This window comes from Heterodontus francisci, chromosome 8 (genome assembly GCF_036365525.1).
Source record: "Heterodontus francisci isolate sHetFra1 chromosome 8, sHetFra1.hap1, whole genome shotgun sequence".
Classification (NCBI taxonomy): Eukaryota; Metazoa; Chordata; class Chondrichthyes; order Heterodontiformes; family Heterodontidae; genus Heterodontus; species Heterodontus francisci.
The window spans coordinates 4363610-4388164 of NC_090378.1; the positions used below are offsets into that span (position 1 = coordinate 4363610).

Here is a 24555-nt window from a genome sequence, read left to right on the forward strand (position 1 = left end):
AGGTTAACGGGACTGGTAACAGCCTCAGAATGGGATCGGTGAGCTTACAGCCCCGTTACTACCAGTGATGTAGCCGAATCCATTTAAAGTGGGGCCAATGGTCAGGTGTCCAAAGCACCCGCTTGTTTTACACAGTATTTACAACACAGGAACAGGCCATTCGGCCCATCTACTCCATGCTGACGTTTATGCTCCACATGAGCCTCCTCCCACCTCTCTTCCTCTCACCCTATCAGCATATCCTTCTATTCCTTTCTCCCTCATGTGTTTATCCAGTTCCCCCTTAAATGTATCGATACTATTCACCTCAACCACTCCCTGTGATAGTGAGTTCCACAGTCTCACCACTCTCTGGGGAAAGAGGTTTCTCCTGAATTCCCAACTGGATTGACTAGAGATTATCTTATGTTTAAAACCCTTCTATTCTCCTGCATAAGTGGAAACGTCTTCTCTACGTCTACCCTATCAAACCCTTTCATCATCTTAAAGGCCTTTAACAGTTCACCCCTCGGCCTTCACTTTTCGAGAGAAAAAAACCCCAGCCTATTCGATCTTTTCTGATAGTTATAACCCTATAGTTCTGGCATCATCCTTGTGGATCTTTTTTGCACCTTCTTCAGTGCCTTTTTTAGAATATGGAAACAGAACTGTGCATAGTGCTGCAATTGTGGGCAGTACTGAGGGAGTGCTGCACTGTCAGAGGGTCAGTACTGAGAGAGTTCCGCACTGTCAGAGGGTCAGTACTGAGAGAGTGCTGCACAGTCAGAGGGTCAGTACTGAGAGAGTGCTGCACAGTCAGAGGGTCAGTACTGAGGGAGTGCTGCACTATCGGAGGGTCAGTACTGAGGGAGTGCTGCACTATCGGAGGGTCAGTACTGAGGGAGTCCTGCAAGTGTGGGGCAGTACTGAGAGAGCGCTGCACTGTCGGAGGGTCAGTACTGAGGAAGTGCTGCACTGTCGGCGGGTCAGTACTGAGAGAGTGCTGCACTGTCGAAGGGTCAGTACTGAGAGAGTGTTGGAAGTGTGGGGCAGTACTGAGAGAGCGCTGCACTGTCGGAGGGTCAGTACTGAGGGAGTGCTGCACTGTCGGAGGGTCAGTACTGAGGGAGTTCTGCACTGTCGGAGGGTCAGTACTGAGGGAGTGCTGCAAGTGTGGGGCAGTACTGAGAGAGCGCTGCACTGTCGGAGGGTCAGTACTGAGGGAGTGCTGCACTGTCGGAGGGTCAGTACTGAGAGAGTGATGCACTGTGAGAGGGTCAGTACCGAGGGAGTGATGCACTGTGAGACGGTTAGTACTGAGGGAGTGCTGCACTGTCAGAGGGTCAGTACCGAGGGAGTGCTGCACTGTCAGAGGGTCAGTACTGAGGGAGTGCTGCACTGTGAGAGGGTTAGTACTGAGGGAGTGCTGCACTGTCAGAGGGTCAGTACTGAGAGAGTGATGCACTGTCAGAGGGTCAGTACCGAGGGAGTGATGCACTGTGAGACGGTTAGTACTGAGGGAGTGCTGCACTGTCAGAGGGTCAGTACCGAGGGAGTGCTGCACTGTCAGAGGGTCAGTACTGAGGGAGTGCTGCACTGTGAGAGGGTCAGTACTGAGGGAGTGCTGCACTGTCAGAGGGTCAGTACTGAGGGAGTGCTGCACTGTCAGAGGGTCAGTACCGAGGGAGTGCTGCACTGTCAGAGGGTCAGTACTGAGGGAGTGCTGCACTGTCAGAGGGTCAGTACTGAGGGAGTGCTGCACTGTCAGAGGGTCAGTACCGAGGGAGCGCTGCACTGTCAGAGGGTCAGTACTGAGGGAGTGCTGCACTGTCAGAGGGTGAGTACTGGGGGATTGCAGCACTGTCAGAGGGTCAGTACTGAGGGAGTGCTGCACTGTCAGAGGGTCAGTACTGAGGGAGTGCTGCACTGTCAGAGGGTCAGTACCGAGGGAGCGCTGCACTGTCAGAGGGTCAGTACTGAGGGAGTGCTGCACTGTCAGAGGGTGAGTACTGGGGGATTGCAGCACTGTCAGAGGGTCAGTACTGAGGGAGTGCTGCACTGTCAGAGGGTCAGTACTGAGGGAGTGCTGCACTGTCAGAGGGTCAGTACTGAGGGATTGCTCTATTGTCAATGATGTCATCTTTCGGGTGAGAGATGAAATGGACACTTCATCTGCCCTCTGAGGTCAATGTAAAAGATCTCATTAAGAGTAGGAGAGTTCTCCCTGGTGTCCTGAGGCCGATATCTCTTGGTTAATATCACTTAAACAGATTATCTGGTCATTATCACATTGTTATTTGTGGGATCTTGCTGTCTGCAAATTGGCTGCCGTATTTCCTACGTCACAACAGTGACTACACTTCAAAAAGAGCATTTCATTGGATGGAAAGTGCTTCGGCACACCCTGAGGTTGTGAAAGGTGTTTTCGAAATATACGTCTCCTTTCTTTTAACCCTTTCAGGTGCGTATCTATGCAGATGCTGTGTTTAACCACATGTGTGGAGCCTCAGGTGGATCAGGGACACATTCATCAGGTGGAAGCTACTTTGATGCTGGATCCGAAAGTTTTCCCGCTGTTCCATACTCTTCCTGGGATTTTAACGATGGCAAATGCAAATCTGCAAGTGGCAATATCGACAGCTATAATGACATCAACCAAGTAAGGAGTGACTCTGCAGTTAACCTCATCTCTCAGTTTTATTCGCTGTTTTGCATATACACATTCAAGCTGCTTCTGCCAGTATATTCACCCTCTCACTTGTATCCTTCATCACACTGCACCCTGTGAACTGGGGAAAGCAACTATTGACATTAACACCAGCTTACACTGTGCCAGCACCTTTAACATTCCCAAACACCACAAAGCACTTTGCCCTTGTAAAAAAACAGATGACGAGCTGCGGTCGGAGCAGGAGGAGAGAATAGGGATTAGCAAATGAAGGCAAGCCCCAAGCGGTCAAGTTTATGAGGAAGCTGTTGAAAGGTTGGGAAGGAGAAAGATAAAGGGGTTTATAGAATTCCAGAGGGTGGGACTAAGATGGTTGGAAGCCACAGGGCCAAAGACAGAGTGGAGGGAGTGTGTGGGATAGAGGGGCAGAAGGTGTTCATTGGAATCCGGTAGACACACTCAAGCAGTGAGATGGCTTCAGACTTTGGCAGCCTCTAAACTCAACTAATCCAATGTTTTTGTTCCACCTGCTCTAAACTCAATGCTCTAAACTCAAGTCCAACCAAAACTGTTCCACTTTTTTTATTCTTTCATGGACTGTGGGTATCACTGGTAAGGCCAGCATTTGTTGCCCATCCCTAATTGCCCTTGACAACTGAGTGTCTTGCTAGGCCATTTCAGAGTCAACCACATTGCTGTGGGTTTGGAGTCACATGTAGACCAGATCAGGTAACGACAGCAGATTTCCTTCCCTAAAGGATATTTGTGAACCAGATGTATTGTTTCACCAATCAATGATAGTTTCATGGCACAATTACTGAAACTAGCTTTCAATTGCATTTTTTTAATATAACTTCATTTATATTTCACCAACTGCCCTGGTGGGATTTGAACACACAACCCCAGAGATTAGGCTGGGCCTTTGGATTATTATCTTACTGCCATTACCACTATGCCATCGTCTCGCTGTAGCCTAACTTACACCAAATCCCACTCCACCATCACCCCTGTGCTTTCTGACTTACATTGGTTCCCAGTCCAGCAATGCCTTTATTTTAAAATTCTCATCCTTGTTTTCAAATCCCTCCAAGGCCTCGCCCCTCCCGATCTCTGTAATCTCCTCCAGCCTCACAATCCTCCGAGAGATCTGCGCTCCTCTAATTCTGACCTCTTGAGCATCCCTGATTTTAACCACTCCACCACTAGTGGCTATACCTTCAGCTGCCTGGGCCCCAAACTCTGGAATTCTCTCCCTAAACCTCTCCACCTCTCTAACTCACTCTCCTCCTTTCAGATGCTCCTTAAAACCTATTTCTTTAGCCGAGCTTTCAACCATCTGACCTAATCTCTCTATTTGTGGTTCGGTGTCTAATTTTGTCTGAAAACGCTTCTGTGAAGCACCTTGAGACATTATACTGTGATAAGGTCCCTAAATAAACATAGGTTGAGTGAGGTGATTTTACAGTTTTTTGCCTATTTGCTCTGAAAAGAGCAGTTGTTTTCTTTAAAAAAAGAGTTCTTCGAAGAACTGGCAGGCCTTGTTCTTCAGGCAGTTTAAGAACATAAGATCATAAGAAATAGGAGCAGGAGTAGACCATTCGGCCCCTCCAGCCTGCTCCACCATTCAATAAGATAGATCATGGCTGATCATCTGCCTCCACTCCACTTGCACGCCTACGCCCCATATCCCTTCATTTTCCGAGAGATGGAAAATCTGTCTATCCCAGCCTTAAATGAGCATCCATATCCTCTGGGGCTGAGAATTCCAAAGATTCACAACCCTTTGAGTGAAGTAATTTCTCTTCATCTCAGTCCTAAATAATTGATTCCTTAACCTGAGACTGTGCCCCTGCATTCCACATTCCCCAGTTGGGCGAAACAACCTCTCAGTGTCTACCCTATCCAGCCCCTTCAGAATCCTGTATGTTTCAATGAGATTACCTCTCGTTCTTCTAAACTCCGGAGAATACAGGCCCAGTTTACTCAAACTCTCTTCGTACGACAGTCCCCTCATCCCAGAGACCAATTCAGTGAATTTTTGTTGCACCACCTCCAATGCAAGAAGATCTTTCCTTAGATATGGAGATGAAAACTGTGCACAGTATTCCAGATATGGTCTCACCAGAGCCCTGTACAATTGTACTAAGACTTTTATTCGTTCGGGGATGTGGGCATCACTGGCTATGCCAACATTTATTGCCCATCCCTAATTGCCCTCTAGAAGGTGGTGGTGAGCTGCCTTCTTGAACTGCTGCAGTCCATGTGGGGTAGGTACACCCACAGTGCTGTTAGGAAGGGAATTCCAGGATTTTGACCCAGTGACTGAAGGAACGGTGATATAGTTCCAAGTCAGGATGGTGTGTGACTTGGAGGGGAACTTGCAGATGGTGGTGCTCCCATGTATTTGCTGCCTTTGTCCTTCTAGTTGGTAGAGGTCGCGGGTTTGGAAGGTGCTGTCTAAGGAGCCTTGGTGCATTGCTGCAGTGTATCTTGTAGATGGTGCACACTGCTGCCACTGTGCGCGGTGGTGGAGGGAGTGGATGTTTGTAGATGGGGTGCCAATCAAGCGGGCTGCTTTGTCCTGGATGGTGTCGAGCTTCTTGAGTGTTGTTGGAGCTGCAACCATCCAGGCAAGTGGAGAGTATTCCATCACACTCCTGACTTGTGCCTTGTAGATGGTGGACAGGCTTTGGGGACTCAGGAGGTGAGTTAATTGCCATAGAATTACCAGCCTTTGACCTGCTCTTGTAGCCAGGGTATTTATGTGGCTGCTCCAGTTCAGTTTCTGGTCTATGGTAACCCCCAGGATGTTGATAGTGGGTGATTCAGCTATGGTAATGCCATTGAACATCAAGTAGAGATGGTTAGATTCTCTCTTGTTTGATGTGGTCATTGCCTGGCACTTGTGTGGCGCAAATTTTACTTGCGACGTATTAGCCCAAGCCTGGATGTTGTCCAGGTTTTGCTGCATCTGGATGCGGGCTGCGTCAGTATCTGAGGAGTTGCGAATGGTGCTGAACATTCTACAATCATCAGCGAACATCCCGACTTCTGACCTTACGATGGAGGGAAGGTCATTGATGAAGCAGCTGAAGATGGTTGGGCCTAGGACACTACCCTGAGGAACTCCTGCAGTGATGTCCTAGAGCTGAGATGATTGATCTCCAACGACCACAACCATCTTCCTTTGTGCTCAACCAGCGGAGAGTTTCCCCCTGATTCTCATTGACTTCAGTTTTGCTAGGGCTCCTTGATGCCATACACGGTCAAATGCTGCCTTGATGTCAAGGGCAGTCACTCTCACCTCACCTTTTGAGTTCAGCCCTTTTGTCCATGTTTGAACCAAGGCTGTAATGAGGTCGGGAGCTGAGTGGCCCTGGCAGAACCCAAACTGAGCATTAATGAGCAGGTTATTGCTAAGCAAGTGCTGCTTGATGGCACTGTCGACAATCCCTTCCATCACTTTACTGATGATTGAGAGTAGACTGATGGGGCGGTAATTGGCCGGGTTGGATTTGTTCTGCTTTTTGTATACAGGACATACCTGGTCAATTTTCCACATTGTCGGGTAGATGCCAGTGTTGTAGCTGTACTGGAACAGCTTGGCTAGGGGCGCGGCAAGTTCTGGAGCACAGGTCTTCAGTAATATTGCCAGAATATTATCAGGGTCCATACCCTTACAGTATCCAGTGTCTTCAGTCATTTCTTGATATCATGTGGAGTGAATCGGATTGGCTGAAGACTGACATCTGTGATGCTGGGGACCTCAGGAGGAGGCCGAGATGGATCATCCATTCCGCACTTTTGGCTGAAGATTGTTGCAAATGCTTCAGCCTTATCTTTTGCACTGATGTGCTGGGCTCCCCCATCATTGAGAATGAGGATATTTTTGGAGACTCCTCCTGTTAGTTGTTTAATTCACGACTGGATGAAGCAGGACTGCAGAGCTTTGATCTGCTCTGTTGGTTGTGGGATCGCTTAGCACTGTCTATCACATGCTGCTTCTGCTGCTTGACATGCAGGTAGTCCTGTGTTGTAGCTTAACACCTCATTTTTAGGTATACGAACTGGGAGCAGAAGTAGGCCATTCGGCCCTCTAGCCTGCTCTGCCAGGATATTGATAGTGGGGGATTCAGGTATGCCTGGTGCTGTTCCTGGCATGCCCTCCTGCATTCTTCAGTGAACCAGGGTTGACTGCCCTGTCTTGATGGTAATGGTAGAGTGGAGGATATACTGGGCCATGAGGTTACAGATTGTGGTTGAGTACAATTCTGCTGCTGCTGATAGCCCACAGTGCCTCATGGATGCCCAGTTTTGAGTTGCTAGATCTGTTTGAAATCTATCCCGTTTAGCACAGTGGTAGTGCCACACAACATGATGGTGGGTACCTTCGTCTCCACAAGGACTGTGCGGAGGTGACTCCTACCAATACTGTCATGGACAGATGCATCTGCGACAGGTAGATTGGTGAGGACGAGGTCAAATAGGTTTTTCCCTCTTGTTGGTTCCCTCACCACCTGCTGCAGACTCAGTCTAGCAGCTATGTCCTTTAGGACTCAGCCTGCTGTGGTGCTACCGAGCCACTCTGGGTGATGGACATTGAATACATTTCGTGCCCTTGTTACTCTCAGTGCTTCTTCCACTTGGTGTTCAACATGGAGAAGCACTGATTCATCAGCCGAGGGGAGGGGAGCATTAATCAGGTGGTAATCAGCAGGAGCTTTCCTTGCCCATGTTTGTCCTGTTGCCATGAAACGTCATGGGGTCCGGGGTCAATGTTGAGGATTCCCAGGGTAACTCCCTCCAGACTGTATACCACTATGCCGCCACCTCTGTTGGGTCTGTCCTGCCGGTGGGACAGGACATCCCGGGGATGGTGATGACAGTGTCTGGGACATTGTCTGTAAAATATGCTTCAGTCAGTATGACTATGTCAGGCTGTTGCTTGACTAGTCTGTTGGACAGCTCTCCCAACTTTGGCACAAGCCCCCAGATGTTAGTTAGCAGGACTTTGCAGGGTCGACAGGGCCGGGTTTGCCATTTCTGGTGTCTGGATCGATGTCGGGTGGTCTGACTGGTTTCATTCCTTTACTTTGGGTTTGTAGCAGTTTGAAACAACTGAGTCGCTTGCTTGGCCATTTAAAAGTTAACCACATTGCTGTGGGTCTGGAGTCACATGTAGGCCAGACCAGGTAAGGATAGCAATTTCCTTCCCTAAAGGACATTAGTGAACCAGATGGGTTTTTACAACAATCGACAATGTTTTCATGGCCATCATTAGACTAGCTTTTAATTCCAGATTTATTAATTGAATTCAAATTCCACCATCTGCTGTGGTGGGATTTGAACCCATTTGAACACTAGTCTAGTGACATTACCACTACTCCACCGCCTCCCCTGATTTCTTTCTTCCGATGCCCTCGCAATAAAGGCCAACAGGCCATTTGCCTTCCTAATTGCTTGATGTATCTGCATGTGAACTTTCTGTGTTCCTTGTACAAGTACTCTGCCCATTGGCTGGAGGAATAATGGGAAAGTGTGGAAACAATGTGTTTCTATGTGGTGGAGAATGGGAATGTGGGCGGGATCTAACTGCTGATAGGTCATTACATGTTCTTGTTCTTGCTGCTGATTGGTCAGCTCATTGTGTCTCATGGCAATTCATAGGAACATAGAAAATAGGAGCAGGAGCAGGCCATTCGGCCCCTCGACCCTGCTCTGCCATTCAAACTAGATCATGGCTGATCTGATACCTTAACACCACACCGTCCCCCTGTTTATTAGTGATATCTGACTAGCCCTACTCAAGAAACACATCACCACGTGCTCTGCAGTAAACATACCCGGACAAGAATCAGCTTACCATGAGACACAATGGCTGACCAATAGCAGCAAGAACAAGAACATGTAATGACCAATCAACAGTGAGATCCCACCCACATTCCCATTCTCCACCACATATAAACACATTTTTCCCTCCCATTCCCGTTATTCTGCCAGACGACTGGCAGAGAGTGTTGTCCAAAATGGTGAAGTTGGACAGTTCTTCACAGAACTCCTTTATTCAAGGAAACAACTGCTGTTTTCAGAGCAAATTCAGATGGCGTAAAAGCGGAAAATTGTCTTACTCAATGTTACTGCTCTCACCACGAAAACCTTCAAACAACTTTTAAATATAAGTTGTTTCTTTGAATGGCTTTGAGATTTGAACTGAGTGTCTGCTCCGACAGATCAGGGACTGCAGGCTTGTGAGCCTCCTGGACCTCGCGTTGCACAAGGATTATGTGAGGGGTAAGATCGCAGAGTACCTGAACCAGCTAATTGATGTCGGAGTGGCTGGATTCCGAGTGGATGCAGCTAAACACATGTGGCCCGGTGACATGGAAGCTGTCTTCAGCCAGCTGAAAAACCTCAACACTCGTTGGTTCGGCAGTGGCTCTAAGCCTTACATCTACCAAGAGGTGAGTGAGGCTGCTCGTGCTCATGCTCTTGTCTGTATCCCCATCGTAACTCAGGGTCATGGTATTTATTTCCCATCTTACAGGTGATTGATTTGGGAGGTGAGGCCATCAAATCTTCCCAGTATTTTGGCTTGGGACGGGTCACTGAATTCAAGTACAGTGCCAAGCTGGGAACAGTAGTACGCAGGTGGAGTGGGGAGAAGATGGCTTATTTAAGGTAGGGGCAGATTCATGCCTTTAACATGTTGCTGCAGATTTGTCAATGTCCTAGAATCCTGTTCTGAGGAAAGATGTGGAAGTGTAAAGGTTTACATTGCAATATACACATGTCACAACCTCAGGAGATCCCAAAGCACTTTAAAGCCAGTGAAGTACATTTGTTTGAAGTGCAGTAACCATTGAAATATAGGAAACCCAACAGTCAATTTGTGTACAGCAAGATCCCACAAATAGCATTGCGACAATGACCTGATTATCTGTTTTTGGGAGATTGGTTGAGGGATAAATAGCGACACAGGAAACCCGGGAGAGCTCCCTGCTTTTCTTCAGAATAGTGCAGTGGAATCATTTATCTCCCCCTGAGGGGGAGACACGTCAGTTTAACATCTCATCCGAAATGCAGCCCCTCTGACAGTGCAGCACTCCCTCAGTACTGTCCCTCTGACAGTGCAGCACTCCCTCAGTACTGTCCCTCTGACAGTGCAGCACTCTCTCAGTCTTTCAGATGAGACGGTAAATCCAGGCTCGTTTTTTCCTCTCAGATGTCAGTAAGAGCTCTCCAGGCAGTATTTTGATGAAGGTAGGGTGATTTCTCTCTGATGTTCTTGTCAACATTTATTTTTCAACCAACAATTCGAAAATAACTGATTATCAAATTTCTGTTTGTGGGAGCTTGCTGTGCACTAATTGGCTGCCGGGTATCCTCCAACACTGACTACACTTTGGGAAGTATTGATTGGCTGTGAAATGCATGGGCATGCCCTGTGGTCATTAAAGGTTCAGTATTAATGCAAGATTTTCTTCCTGTCAATTGAAGGAAGTATTTCTGTCTCTATTTGTGTGCTAACAGTCGTGAACTCTCTCTGTGCAGGAACTGGGGAGAAGGATGGGCCTTCATGTCCTCTGACCTTGCCGTGGTCTTTGTTGATAACCATGATAACCAACGAGGCCAAGGAGCTGGTGGGGCTTCCATTCTCACATTCTGGGACTCCAGGTATGGCCACATGCCAGCACTCAGCTCCCATGGGACACAGGATAGGACGGTGGTTTGTCTGAATCCACTTTGCGCACAGAAGCAGGCCCTTCAGCCTGACTACATCTACCCAATCAAACCCCTTCATTCAAACCTCAATTGGATTCCCCCTCATCCTTCCCTTTTAAAAGAAATTGATATTAGTAAAGAAATATAACTGGAGAAGTGAATGGACTAAGTGGCAACAAATCCCCTGGACCTGACGACCTACATCTTAGCTTTTGAAAAGAGGTAGCTGCAGACATCGTAGATGCAGTGGTTTTAATCTTCAGGAATTCTTTAGATTCCAGAACAATTCCCAAGGATTGGAATAACCCTGCTATTTAAGAAAGGAGGCAGAGAGAAAAGAGGGAACGATACACCAGTTAGCCTGACATCACCAGTAGGCAAAATGCTCGAATCTGTTAATAGGGACTTAATAACAGGGCATTTAGAAAATCAGAATATTAAGTAGAGTCAACATGGATTTACAAAAGGGAAATCCTGTTTGATAAATCTGTTGGGGTTTGTTGAGTTTGTAACTAGCAGTGTAGATAAGGGGGAACTGGTGGATGTCGTATATTTGGATTTTCAAAAGCATTCAATCAGGTGTCACAAGAGGTTATTCCAGAAAATTAGCACTCATAGGATTGGGGGTGATATATTAGCATGGTTTGAGGATTGGTTAATGGATAGAAAACAGAGAGTAGGAATAAACGAGACAGTTTTGGGTTGGCAAATTTTAACTAGCGGGATACCGCAAGGATCAGTACTTGGGCCTCCGCTATTTACAATCTACATTATTGACTTAGATGAGGCGACTGAGTGTAACGTATCCCGGTTTGCTGATGAAACGACGTTAGGTAGGACGGTAAGCTGTGAGGAGGACAGAGTCTGCAAAGGGTATAGGTAGGTTCAATGATTGAGTAAGGATGTGGCAGTTGGAATATACTGTGGGAAAGTGTGAAGTTATCCACGTTGGTGAGAAAAATAGAAAAGCAGAATATTTTTTAAATGCTGAGACTGGAAATCTACTTCTCACTGGAAAAGTGAAGGTTGAGAGGTGACCTGATTATTTTTCCGTATTTAAGCCAGAGGCTGATAGATTTTTGGGCACTAAGGGAATTAAGAGATATGGGATAGTGCAGGAAGGTGGAGTTGAGATAGATGATCAGCCATGATCTTACTGAATTCTGGAGCAGTTCAAGGGGCCGATTGGCCTACGGCTCCTTTTTTTTTTAACGTTCTTCTCTAGAGAAGCGCCAGTTCATCTGTTCCTGATAAATGTAATCTCTCAGTTGTGGTCTCATTACGACTCTCTGCAGGCTTTACAAAGTGGCGGTTGCGTTCATGCTCGCTCACCCTTACGGCCAGACCCGTGTGATGTCAAGCTTCCGCTGGGATCGCAACTTTGTTAATGGAAAGGTAAAACTAACTTCCAGATGGATTTATGTCACACTAACTACTTGCAAATGTATCAGAAATGAGGGAATGTTTACCAGCACTGAATCATTGAACATCTCCTGATCAAAAAACATTGGGCGTGTTCAGCATAAAATAGCAGAGTTTTACAGCACAAAACAGGCCATTCCGCCCAACCAGTGCTGGTGTTTATGCTCCACACAAGCCTCCTCTGATCACTTCTCCCTGGAGAGGAGACGGTTGATTGCTGATGTGATTGCTGTTGTTAGATTCTAAATGAACTGGACAATGTCGGCCGTGACCAGCTGTCTCACCTTGTCCAGAACAGTAGAACCAGACGACACGACCTGAGCTTGAAGGGGAAAATTCAAAACTCATCTGGGGAAACAATATTTCAGGGAGCAAGTGGTCAATCTGTGGAACAGGTTCTCTAGGGAGATGGTAGAAGCTGTTACTATTGATTCATTCAAATGTATATTCGAGATTTCCCCAGAAAATAACATTTTGTTCTCCAGTATCTGAGTAATTGGAGACATGATGTGTGGTAAATGGAGCGAGTGCAGGAGGAACAGGTGACCTTTGACCTATTGTTCCCAAAGTTTTTCCCCACTTCATGTTTTTTACAGAGAATGTTTTTTACACAGTGAGTTGTTGTGATCTGGAATGCGCTGCCTGAAAGGGCGGTGGAAGCAGATTCAATAATAACTTTCAAAAGGGAGTTGAATAAATACTTGAAAGGGAGAAATTTGCAGGACTTTGGGGAAAGAGCAGGGTAGTAAAATGAAAAGATTCTACGGCTCTGTCCACTTTCTCTTTCCCGAAGGACGTGAATGATTGGATGGGACCACCAAGCAACAGTGACGGATCCACCAAGCATGTAACCATCAACCCAGACACCACCTGTGGGAACGGATGGGTTTGTGAGCACCGCTGGCGTCAGATCAGGTTAGTCTATCCGACATTCTGCTTTAGCAAGTAACTTGCCTTTAAGACTAGTGGTGGCAACTAAAGCTGGTAAACTGTGCCGTGTTTGCAGGAACATGGTCATCTTTCGTAATGTGGTGGACGGGGCGCCCTTTGCAAACTGGTGGGACAATGGAAGCAATCAGATCGCGTTTGGACGTGGAAATAGAGGCTTCATCGCAATCAACAATGACAGCTGGTGAGTATCTCTGGACCAGGCAATTAAATACAGCCTTAATACTCACTGATAAAGCTGTAATGAATGTACATAGCATTACCACAGAGTATAATAGCAGCGACAGTAAAGTAGCAGTAACACAGTAATGTCACTAGCCCATTGGTAAATTGAAAGAGATACAGTCCATGACTTCTGTTGTGATGATCGGACTTTGCAAGTGGTCGATAATTTGACTTCTTTTCCAACGCAGGAACATGGATGTTACTTTACAGACAGGGCTCCCTGCAGGGACATACTGTGATGTCATCTCAGGACAAAAGGAGGCCAATCGCTGCACTGGTTTGCAGGTTGATGTCACAGCAAATGGCAAGGCCTCACTCCAAATCAGTAATACTGCTGAGGATCCCATTCTGGCTATTCATGTTGATGCTAAACTGTAACAGGAAGCTCCTATTAAAAAGATCGTGAAGGCAAATCTATGTCGTCTCTTTCCTCATCAAGTCACAATGAGGGGCAGCTGAATACCTGCAGCCACAACAACTGACATTTATATAGTGCCTTTAACGTAGTGAAATGTCCCCAAACCACTTCACAGATGTGTAAATCAGACAAAATTTGATTCTGAGCCAGTAAAAGAGAAATTAAGGCTTAACATAGGAAATCGGAGGAGTAGGCCATTCAGCCCATTGAGAATACTCTGCCATTCAGCGAGATCATGGCTGATCTTCGACATCATTTTCCCATACTAGACCCATATCCCTTGATATCTTTAATATCTAGAAATCTATCATGGGGTTATACAGCACAGAAAGAGGCCCTTCGGCCCACCGCGTCCACGCCGGCCATCAAGCCGATCTATTTTAATTCCATTTTCCAGCACTTGGCCCATAGCCTTAGAAACATAGAAAATAGGAGTAGGCCATTCGGCCCTTCAAGCCTGCTCCACCATTCATTATAATCATGACTGATCATCCAACTTAGTAGCCTGTTCCCGCTTTCGCCCCATACCCTTTGATCCCTTTAGACCCAAGAGCTATATCAAAGAACAGTACAGCACAGGAACAGGCCAGTCGGCCCTCCAAGCCTGCGCCGATCTTGATGCCTGCCTAAACTTAAAACCTTCTGCACTTCCGGGGACCATATCCCTCTATTCCCATCCTATTCATGTATTTGTCAAGATGCCTCTGAAACGTCTCTATGGTACCTGCTTCCACCACCTCCCCCGGCAGCAAGTTCCAGGCACTCACCACCCTCTGTGTAAAGAACTTGCCTCGCACATCCCCTCTAAACTTTGCCCCTCTCACCTTAAACCTATGTCCCCTAGTAACTGACTCTTCCACCCTGGGAAAAAGCTCCTGATTATCCACTCTGTCCATGCCGCTCATAACTTTGTAAACCTCTATCATGTTGCCCCTCCACCTCCGTCGTTCCAGTGAAAACAATCAATTTATCCAACCTCTCCTCATAGCTAATGCCCTCCAGACCAGGCAACATCCTGGTAAACCTCCTCTGTACCCTCTCCAAAGCCTCCACGTCCTTCGGGTAGTGTGGTGACCAGAATTGCACGCAATATTCTAAGTGTGGCCTAACTAAAGTTCTGTACAGCTGCAACATGACTTGCCTATTTTTATATTCTATGCCCCGACCGATGAAGGCAAGCATGCCGTATGCCTTCTTGACTACCTTATCCACCTGCGTTGCCACTTAGTGACCTGTGGACCTGTACGCCCAGATCTCTCTGCCTGTCAATACTCCTAAGGGTTCTGCCATTTACTGTATACTTCCCACCTGCATTAGATCTTCCAAAATGCATTACCTCACACTTGTCCGAATTAAACTCCATCTGCCATTTCTCCGCCCAAGTCTCCAACCGATCTATATCCTGCTGTATCCTCATCACTGTCCGCAACTCCACCAACCTTTGTGCCGTCGGCAAACTTAATCAGACCAGCTACATTTTCCTCCAAATAATTTATATATACTACAAACAGCAAAGGTCCCAGCACTGATCCCTGCGGAATACCACTAGTCACATCCCTCCATTCAGAAAAACACCCATCCACTGATACCCTTTGTCTTCTATGACCGAGCCAGTTCTGTATCCATCTTGCCAGCTCCCCTTTGATCCCATGTGACTTCACCTTTTGTATCAGTCTGCCATGAGGGACCTTGTCAAAGGCTTTACTGAAGTCCATATAGATAACATCCACTGCCCTTCCTTCATCAATCATCTTTGTCACTTCTTCAAAAGACTCAATCAAATTAGTGAGACACGGCCTCCCCTTCACAAAACCATGCTGCCTCTCGCTAATAAGTCCATTTGTTTCCAAATGGGAGTAAATCCTGTCCCGAAGAATCCTCTCTAATAATTCCCCTACCACTAACGTAAGGCTCATCGGCCTATAATTTCCTGGATTATCCTTGCTACCCTTCTTAAACAAAGGAACAACATTGGCTATTCTCCAGTCCTCTGGGACCTCACCCGTAGCGAATGAGGATGCAAAGATTTCTGTCAAGGCCCCAGCAATTTCTTCCCTTGCCTCCCTCAGTATTCTGGGGTAGATCCCATAAGGCCCTGGGGACTTATCTACCTTAATGCTTTGCAAGACACCCCAACACCTCCTCCTTTTTGATAATGAGATGACTGAGACTATCTACACTCCCTTCCCTAGGCTCATCATCCACAAAGTCCTTCTCCTTGGTGAATACTGATGCAAAGTACTCATTTAGTACCTCGCCCATTTCCTCTGGCTCCACACATAGATTCCCTTCTCTGTCCTGGAGTGGGCCAACCCTTTCCCTGGTTACCCTCTTGCTCTTTATATACGTATAAAAAGCCTTGGGATTTTCCTTAATCCTGTTTGCCAATGACTTTTCAGAACACCTTTTAGCCCTCCTGACTCCTTGCTTAAGTTCCTTCCTACTGTCTTTATATTCCTCAAGGGATTTGTCTGTTCCTTGCCTTCCAGCCCTTACAAATGCTTCCTTTTTCTTTTTGACGAGGCTCACAATTTCCCGCGTTATCCAAGGTTCCCGAAACTTGCCAAACTTATCCTTCTTCCTCACAGGAACATGCTGGTCCTGGATTCCAATCAACTGATGTTTGAAAGACTCCCACATGTCAGATGTTGATTTAGCCTCAAACAGCCGCCCCCAATCTAAATTCATCAGTTCCTGCCTAATATTGTTATAATTAGCCTTCCCCCAATTTAGCACCTTCACCCGAGGACTACTCTTATCCTTATCCACAAGTACCTTAAAACTTATGGAATTATGGTCACTGTTCCCAAAATGCTCCCCTACTGAAACTTCAACCACCAGGCCGGGCTCATTCCCCAATACCAGGTCCAGTACGGCCCCATCCCTAGTTGGACTATCTACGTATTGTTTCAAGAAGCCCTCCTGGATGCTCCTTACAAATTCTGCCCCATCCAAGCCCCTAGCACTAAGTGAGTCCCAGTCAATATAGGGGAAGTTAAAATCCCCCACCACTACAACCCTGTTACCTTTACATCTTTCCAAAATCTGTCTCCATATCTGCTCCACTACCTCCCGCTGGCTGTTGGGAGGCCTGTAGTAAACCCCCAACATAGTGACTGCACCCTTCCTATTCCTGAGCTCAACCCATATTGTCTCGCTGCATGACCCCTCCGAGGTATCATCCCGCAGTACAGCTGTGATATTCTCCTTAACCAGTAACGCAACTCCCCCATCCCTTTTACATCCCCCTCTATCCCTCCTGAAGCTTCTAAATCCTGGAACATTTAGCTGCCAATCCTGTCCTTCCCTCAACCAAGTCTCTGTAACAGCAACATCATAGTTCCAAGTACTAATCCAAGCTCTAAGTTCATCTGCCTTACCTGTTATACTTCTTGCATTGAAACAAATGCACTTCAGACCACCAGTCCCGCTCTGCTCCACAACATCTCCCTGCCTGCTCCTCCTCTTCATCTTATTGGCCTTATTTACTAGTTCCCCTTCATTTATTTCACTTGCTGTCCTACTGCTCTGGTTCCCACCCCCCTGCCACACTAGTTTAAACCCTCCCGAGTGACGCTAGCAAACCTTGCAGCCAGGATATTAGTTACCTTCCAGTTTAGATGCAACCCGTCCTTCTTGTGCAGGTCCCATCTGTCCCTGAAGAGATCCCAATGGTCCAGATATCTGAAACCCTCCCTTCTACACCAGCTGTTCAGCCACATGTTTAGCTGCACTATCTTCCTATTTATAGCCTCACTGGCACGTGGCACAGGGAGTAATCCCGAGATTACAACCCTATAGGTCCTGTTTTTTTAACTTTCTACCTAACTCCCTAACCTCCCCCTGCAGGACCTCATCACTCTTCCTGCCTATGTCGTTGGTACCGATGTGTACCACAACATCTGGCTGTTCACCCTCCCACTTCAGAATTCCCCCTGTCCGTTCAGAGACATCCTTGACCCTGGCACCAGGAAGGCAACATACCATCCTGGAGTCTTTCACGTCCACAGAAGCGCCTATCTGTGCCTCTGACTATAGAGTCCCCTATAACTATTGCTCTTCTGCGCTTTGTCCCTCCCTGCTGAACAACAGTGCCAACCGTGGTGCCACTGCTCTGGCTGCTGCTGTTTTCCCCTGATAGGCCATCCCCCCCAACAGTATCCAAAACGGTATACTTGTTAGAGAGGGGGATAGCCACAGGGGATTCCTGCACTGACATCCTGCCCCTTCTAGCGGTCACCCATCTATCTGCCTGCACCTTGGGTGTAACCACTTCTCTAAAACTCCTGTCTATGACACTTTCTGCCACCTGCATGCTCCTAAGTGCATCCAGTTGCTGCTCCAACCGATCCATGCGGTCTGTGAGGAGCTGCAACTGGGTACACTTCCTGCAGATGTAGTTGTCCGGAACACTGGAAGCGTCACGGACTTCCCACATCTCACAGGTGAAGCACTTCACTCCTCTAGCACTAATTAATTAATAAAAAATAAATACTTATTAAATCCTTACTAAATTGTTATAATTAACGATATGCTCCCTAGTGCTAGATTCCTACTATAAATATTAAATGCTAACTAAATACAGTAATCTCCTCCCTCTGGTTTAGTTACTCTATTTATTAATTAGCTAATTAGTGTTTTAATCAATTTTTACCAATGTTTTATTTTCAAATTCAGTACAAATTCCATACCAGCCAATCAGGTCACAGCTTCCCTGTGACGTCACCTTTTCAGTTTTTATCCACCCACCCGCGGTATCTTACCGCTCTGGAACTCTGCCCTCCGAGTCTGCTCCGAGAATCCCCGAGGTAAGTTTTTTATATCTAACTCCTTTTTGAAAACATACAATGTTTTGGCCTCAACTGCTTTCTGTGGTAGTGAATTCCACAGGCTCACCACTCTCTGGGTGAAGAAATTTCTCCTCATCTCAGTCCTGAAAGGTTTACCCTGTATCCTTAGACTATGACCCCTGGTTCTGGACTCCCCCACCATCGGGAACATCCTTCCTGCATCTACCCTGTCAAGTCCTATTAGAATTTTATAGGTTTCTATGAGATCCCCCCCCTCACTCTTCTGAACTCCATTGAATATAATCCTAACCGACTCAATCTCTCCTCAGACGTCAGTCCCACCATCCCAGGAATAAGTCTGGTAAACCTTCGCTGCACTCCCTCTATAGCAAGAACATCCTTCCTCAGATAAGAAGACCAAAACTGCACACAATATTCCAGGTGTGGCCTCACCAAGGCCCTGTATAATTGCAGCAAGACATCCCTGCTCCTGTACTTGAATCCTCTCGCTATGAAGGCCAACATACCATTTGCCTTTTTACTGCTTGTTGGACCTGCATGCTTACCTTCAGCGACTGGTGTATGAGAACACCCAGGTCTCGCTGCATATTCCCCTCTCTCAGTTTATAGCCGTTCAGATAATAATCTGCCTTCCTGTTTTTGCTACCAAAGTGGATAACCTCACATTTATCCACATTATACTGCATCTGCCATGCATTAGCCCACTCACTCAACTTGTCCAATCACCCTGAAGCCTCTCTGCATCCTCCTCACAACTCAATCTCCCACCCAGTTTTGTGTCATCTGCAAATTTGGAGATATTACATTTAGTTCTCTTATCTAAATCATCAATATATATTGTGAATAGCTGGGGTCCTAGCACCGATCCCTGCGGTACCCCACTAGTCACTGCCTGCCATTTGGAAAAAGACCCATTTACCCCTACTCATTGTTTCCTGTCTGCCAACCAATTTTCTATCCATCGCAATACACTACCCCCAATCCCATGCGCTTTAATTTTACACACTAATCTCTTATGTGGGACTTTGTCGAAAGCCTTCTGAAAGTCCAAATAAACCACAATCACTGGCTCCCTCTCATCAACTCTACTAGTTACATCCTCAAAGAATTCGAGTAGATTTGTCAAGCATGATTTCCCTTTCGTAAATCCACGCTGATTCTGCCCGATTCTCCCACTGTTCTCCAAGTGCTCTGCTATAAAATCTTTGATAATGGACTCTAGAATTTTCCCCACTACTGACGTCAGGCTGACTGGTCTATAATTCCCGGCTTTCTCTCTACCTCCCTTTTTAAATAGTGAGGTTACATTAGCTACCCTCCAATCTGTAGGAACTGTTCCAGAGTCTATCGAATCTTGGAAGATGACCACCAATGCATCCACTATTTCTAGGGCCACTTCCTTAAGTACTCTGGGATGTAGATTATCAGGCCCTGGGGATTTATCGGCCTTCAATCCCATCAATTTCCCCAACACCATTCCTCTACTAATACTGATTTCCTTCAGTTCCTCTCTCTCACTAAGCCCTGTGTTCCCCAACATTTCTGGTATGATATTTGTGTCCTCCTTTGTGAAGACAGAACCAAAGTATGCATTTAGTTGGTCAGCCATTTCTTTGTTCCCCATAATAAATTCCCGTTTCTGACTGTAAGGAACCTTCACATACCTATAGAAACTTTTACAGTCAGTTTTTATGTTCCCCGCAAGCTTACTCTCGTACTCTATTTTCCCCTTCTTAATCAATCCCTTGGTCCTCCTTTGCTGAATTCTAAACTGATCCCAATCCTCAGGTCTGTTGTTTTTTCCTGGTAAATTTATATGCCTCTCCTTGGATCTAATGTTATCTCTAATTTCCCTTGTAAGCCATGGTTTGGCTACCTTTCCTGTTTTACTTTTGCGCCAGACAGGGATAAACAATTGTTGCAGTTCATCCATGCGCTCTTTAAATGTTTCCCATTGCCTATCCGTTATCCCTTTAAGTAACGTTTCCCAACCCGTCATAGCCAACTCGCGCCTCATACCTTCGTAGTTTACGAAGATTCAGGACCCTAGTCTCAGAATCAACTACGTCACTCTCCATCTTGATGAAGAATTCTATCATATTATGGTCGCTCATCCCCAAGGGGTCTCGCACAACTAGATTGTCAGTTATTCCACTCTCATTACACAATACCCAGTCTGGGATGGCCTGTTCTCTGGTTGGTTCCTCAACGTATTGGTCCAGAAAAACATCCCATCTACACTCCAAGAATTCCTCCTCTACGGTATTGTGACTAATTTGATTTCCCCAATCTATATGAAGATTAATGTCACCCATAATTACAGTTGTAATTATTGTATGCTATGGCGTTTCAAGTGATCATCTAAATACTACTTAAATGTTGTGAGGGTTCCTGCCTCTCCCACCCCTTCAGGTAGTGTGTTCCAGATTCCAACCACCCTCTGGGTGAAAAAGGTTTTCCTCAAATCCCCTCTGAACCTCCTGCCCCTTAAATCTATGCCCCCTGGTTATTGGCACCTCCGCTAAGGGAAAAAGTTTCTTCCTATCTACCATATCCCTGCCCCCCATAATACTGTATACCTCAATCAGGTCCTCCCTCAGCCTTCGCCGCTCTAAGGAAAACAACCCTATCCAGTCTCTCTTCATAGCTGAAATGTTCCAGCCCAGGCAACATCCTGGTGAATCTCCTCTGCACCCTCTCCAGTGCAATCACATCCTTCCTATAGTGTGGTGACCAGAACTGTACACAATACTCCAGCTGTGGCCTAACTAGATTTTCAGACATGTCCCAGACTGACCCCCTCCCCTCTCCCAGACTGACCCCCTCCCCTCTCCCAGACTGACCCCCTCCACTCTCCCAGATTGACCCCCTCCCCTCCCCTGACAGACTGATCCCCTCCTCTCCCAGATTGACCCACTCCCCTCCCCTCCTCTCCTCCCCTCTTCTCCCAGACTGATCCCCTCCCCTCCTCTCCTCTCCTCTCCCAGACTGATCCCCTCCCCTCCTCTCCTCTCCCAGACTGATCCCCTCCCCACCTCTCCTCCCAGACTGATCCCCTCCCCTCTCTCTCCTCTCCCACTGATTCCCTCCCCTCCCCTCTCTCTCCTCTCTCTCCCAGACTGACCCCCTCCCCTCTCCCAACCTCCCCTCTCCCCTCTCCCATCCTCCCCTCTCCCAGACTGACCCCCTCCCCTCCCCTCTCCCATCCTCCCCTCTCCCAGACTGACCCCCCTCCCCTCTCCCATCCTCCCCTCTCCCAGACTGACCACCTCCCCTCTCCCAGACTGAACCCTCCCCTCTCCCAGACTGACCCCCTCCCCTCCCCTCTCCCATTACCCTCTCCCAGACTGACCCCCTCCCCTCCCATCCTCCCCTCTCCCAGACTGACCCCCTCCCCTGTCCCAGACTGACCCCTCCCCTCTCCCATCCTCCCCTCTCCCATCCTCCCCTCTCCCAGACTGACCCCCTCCCCGCCCTAGACTGACCCCCTCCCCTCTCCCATCCTCCCCTCTCCCAGACTGACCCCCTCCCCTCTCCCCTCTCCCAGACTGACCCACCTCCCCTCTCCCCTCTCCCCTCTCCCAGACTGACCCACCTCCCCTCTCCCATCCTCCCCTCTCCCAGACTGACCCCCTCCCCTCCCCTCTCCTCTCCCATTCTCCCCTCTCCCAGACTGACCCCCCTCCCCTCTCCCAGACTGACCCCTTACCCTCCCCTCTCCCATCCTCCCCTCTCCCAGACTGACCCCCTCCCCTCTCCCATCCTCCCCTCTCCCAGACTGACCCCCTCTCCCATCCTCCCCTCTCCCAGACTGACCTTCCTCCCCTCTCCCATCCTCCCCTCTCCCAGACTGACCCCCCTCCCCTCTCCCATCCTCCCCTCTCCCAGACTGACCCCCCTCCCCTCTCCCATCCTCCCCTCTCCCAGACTGACCCCCCTCCACTTTCCCATCCTCCCCTCTCCCAGACTGACCCCCCTCCCATCCTCCCCTCTCCCATCCTCCCCTCCCCTCTCCCACACTGACCCCCCTCCCCTCGCCCCTCTCCCATCCTCCGCTCCGCACTCCCAGACTGACCCCCCTCCCCTCTCCCAGACTGACCCCCTCTCCCAGACTGACCCCCTTCCCCTCCCCTCTCCCAGACTGACCCCCCTCCCCTCTCCCATCCTCCCCTCTCCCAGTCTGACCCCCTCTCCCAGACTGACCCCCTCTCCCAGAATGACCCTCTCCCATACTCCCCTCTCCCATACTCCCCTCTCCCAGACTGACCCCCTCCCAGACTGACCCCCTCCCCTCCACTCTCCCATACTCCACTCTCCCATACTCCACTCTCCCAGACTGCCCCTCCCCTCTCCCAGACTGACCCCCTCTCCCAGACTGACCCCCTCCCCTCTCCCATCCTCCCCTCTCCCAGACTGAACCCCTCCCCTCCCCTCTCCCATCCTCCCCTCTCCCAGACTGACCCCCTCCCCTCTCCCAGACTGACCCCCTCCCCTCCCCTCTCCCAGACGGACACCCTCCCCCTCTTCCCCTCTCCCAGACTGACCCCCCTCCCCTCTCCCATCCTCCCCTCTCCCAGACTGACCCCCTCCCCTCTCCCATCCTCCCCTCTCCCAGACTGACCTCCCTCCCCTCTCCCATCCTCCCCTCTCCCAGACTGACCTCCTCCCCTCCCCTCTCCCAGACTCCCCCTCCCCTCCCCTCTCACATCCTCCCCTCTCCCAGACTGACCTCCTCCCCTCCCCTCTCCCATCCTCCCCTCTCCCAGACTGACACCCTCCCCTCCCCTCTCCCATCCTCCCCTCTCGCAGACTGACCCCCTCCCCTCTCCCATCCTCCCCTCTCCCAGACTGACCTCCCTCCCCTCTCCCATCCTCCCCTCTCCCAGACTGACCTCCCTCCCCTCTCCCATCCTCCCCTCTCCCAGACTGACCTCCTCCCCTCCCCTCTCCCATCCTCCCCTCTCCCAGACTCCCCCTCCCCTCCCCTCTCACATCCTCCCCTCTCCCAGACTGACCTCCTCCCCTCCCCTCTCCCATCCTCCACTCTCCCAGACTGACACCCTCCCCTCCCCTCTCCCATCCTCCCCTCTCGCAGACTGACCCCCTCCCCTCTCCCATCCTCCCCTCTCCCAGACTGACCCCCCTCCCATCCTCCCCTCTCCCATCCTCCCCTCTCCCAGAATGACCCCCCTCCCCTCTCCCATCTCCCAGACTGACCCCCCTCCCCTCTCCCAGACTGACCCCCTCCCCTCCCCTCTTCCCTCCCCTCTCCCCTCCCCCAGACTGACCCCCTCCCCTCTCCCATCCTCCCCACTCCCAGACTGACACCCCTCCCCCATCGTCCCCTCTCCCAGACAGCCACCCCTCCCCTCTCCCAGACTGACCCCCTCCCCTCCCCTCTCCCATCCTCCCCTCTCCCAGACTGACCCCCTCCCCTCCCCTCTCCCATCCTCCCCTCTCCCAGACAGACCCCCTCCCCTCCCCTCTCCCATCCTCCCCTCTCCCAGACTGACCCCCCTCCCCTCCCCCATCCTCCCCTCTCCCAGACTGACCCCCTCCCCTCCCCTCTCCCAGACTGACCCCCTTCCCTCTCCTGTCCTCTCCCATCCTCCCCTCTCCCAGACTGACCTCCTCCCCCATCCTCCCCTCTCCCAGACTGACCCCCTCCCCTCTGCCAGACTGACCCCCCTCCCCTCTCCCATCCTTCCCTCTCCCAGTCTGACCCCCCTCCCCTCCCATCCTCCCCCCCATCCTCCCCTCTCCCAGACTTATCCCCTCCCCTCCCCCCTCCTCCCCTCTCCCAGACTGACCCCCTCCCCTCCCTTGTCCTCTCCCATCCTCCCCTCTCCCAGACTGACACCCCTCCCCTCCCCTCTCCCATCCTCCCCTCTCCCAGACTGACCCCCTCCCCTCTCCCAGACTGACCCCCTCCCCTCCCCTCCCCTCTCCTCTCCCATCCTCCCCTCTCCCAGACTGACCCCCTTCCCCTCTCCCCTCTCCCATCCTCCCCTCTCCCAGACTGACCTCCTCCCCCATCCTCCCCTACCCTCTCCCATCCTCCCCTCTCCCAGACTGACCCCCCTCCTCTCTCCCCTCTCCCAGACTGACCCCCCTCCCCTCTCCCATCCTCCCCACTCCCAGACTGACCCCTCTCCCATCCTCCCCTCTCCCAGACCCCCTCCGATCTCCCATCCTCCCCTCTCCCAGACTGACCCCTCTCCACCTCTCCTCCCAGACTGATCCCCTCCCCTCTCTCTCCTCTCCCACTGATTCCCTCCCCTCCCCTCTCTCTCCTCTCTCTCCCAGACTGACCCCCTCCCCTCTCCCAACCTCCCCTCTCCCCTCTCCCATCCTCCCCTCTC

At 49.6% G+C, this 24555-nt stretch overlaps 1 protein-coding gene across 4 annotated transcripts in view; it reads left to right on the forward strand.

Annotated features, from left to right (window-relative positions):
* The window catches only part of LOC137372618 (pancreatic alpha-amylase-like), a 31397-nt gene extending 18020 nt beyond the window's left edge, over positions 1–13377 (forward strand). For all 4 annotated transcript variants that reach the window (XM_068036565.1, XM_068036564.1, XM_068036566.1 and 1 more), the window contains exons 3-10: positions 2441–2638; positions 8878–9108; positions 9192–9325; positions 10199–10321; positions 11665–11764; positions 12585–12706; positions 12798–12923; positions 13153–13377. In XM_068036565.1, coding sequence (XP_067892666.1) covers positions 2441–2638; positions 8878–9108; positions 9192–9325; positions 10199–10321; positions 11665–11764; positions 12585–12706; positions 12798–12923; positions 13153–13342 — 1224 coding nt within the window. In that variant the 3' untranslated portion in view covers positions 13343–13377. The remainder of the gene's footprint in view (positions 1–2440; positions 2639–8877; positions 9109–9191; positions 9326–10198; positions 10322–11664; positions 11765–12584; positions 12707–12797; positions 12924–13152) is intronic.
* The last annotated feature ends 11178 nt before the right edge of the window (positions 13378–24555 follow it).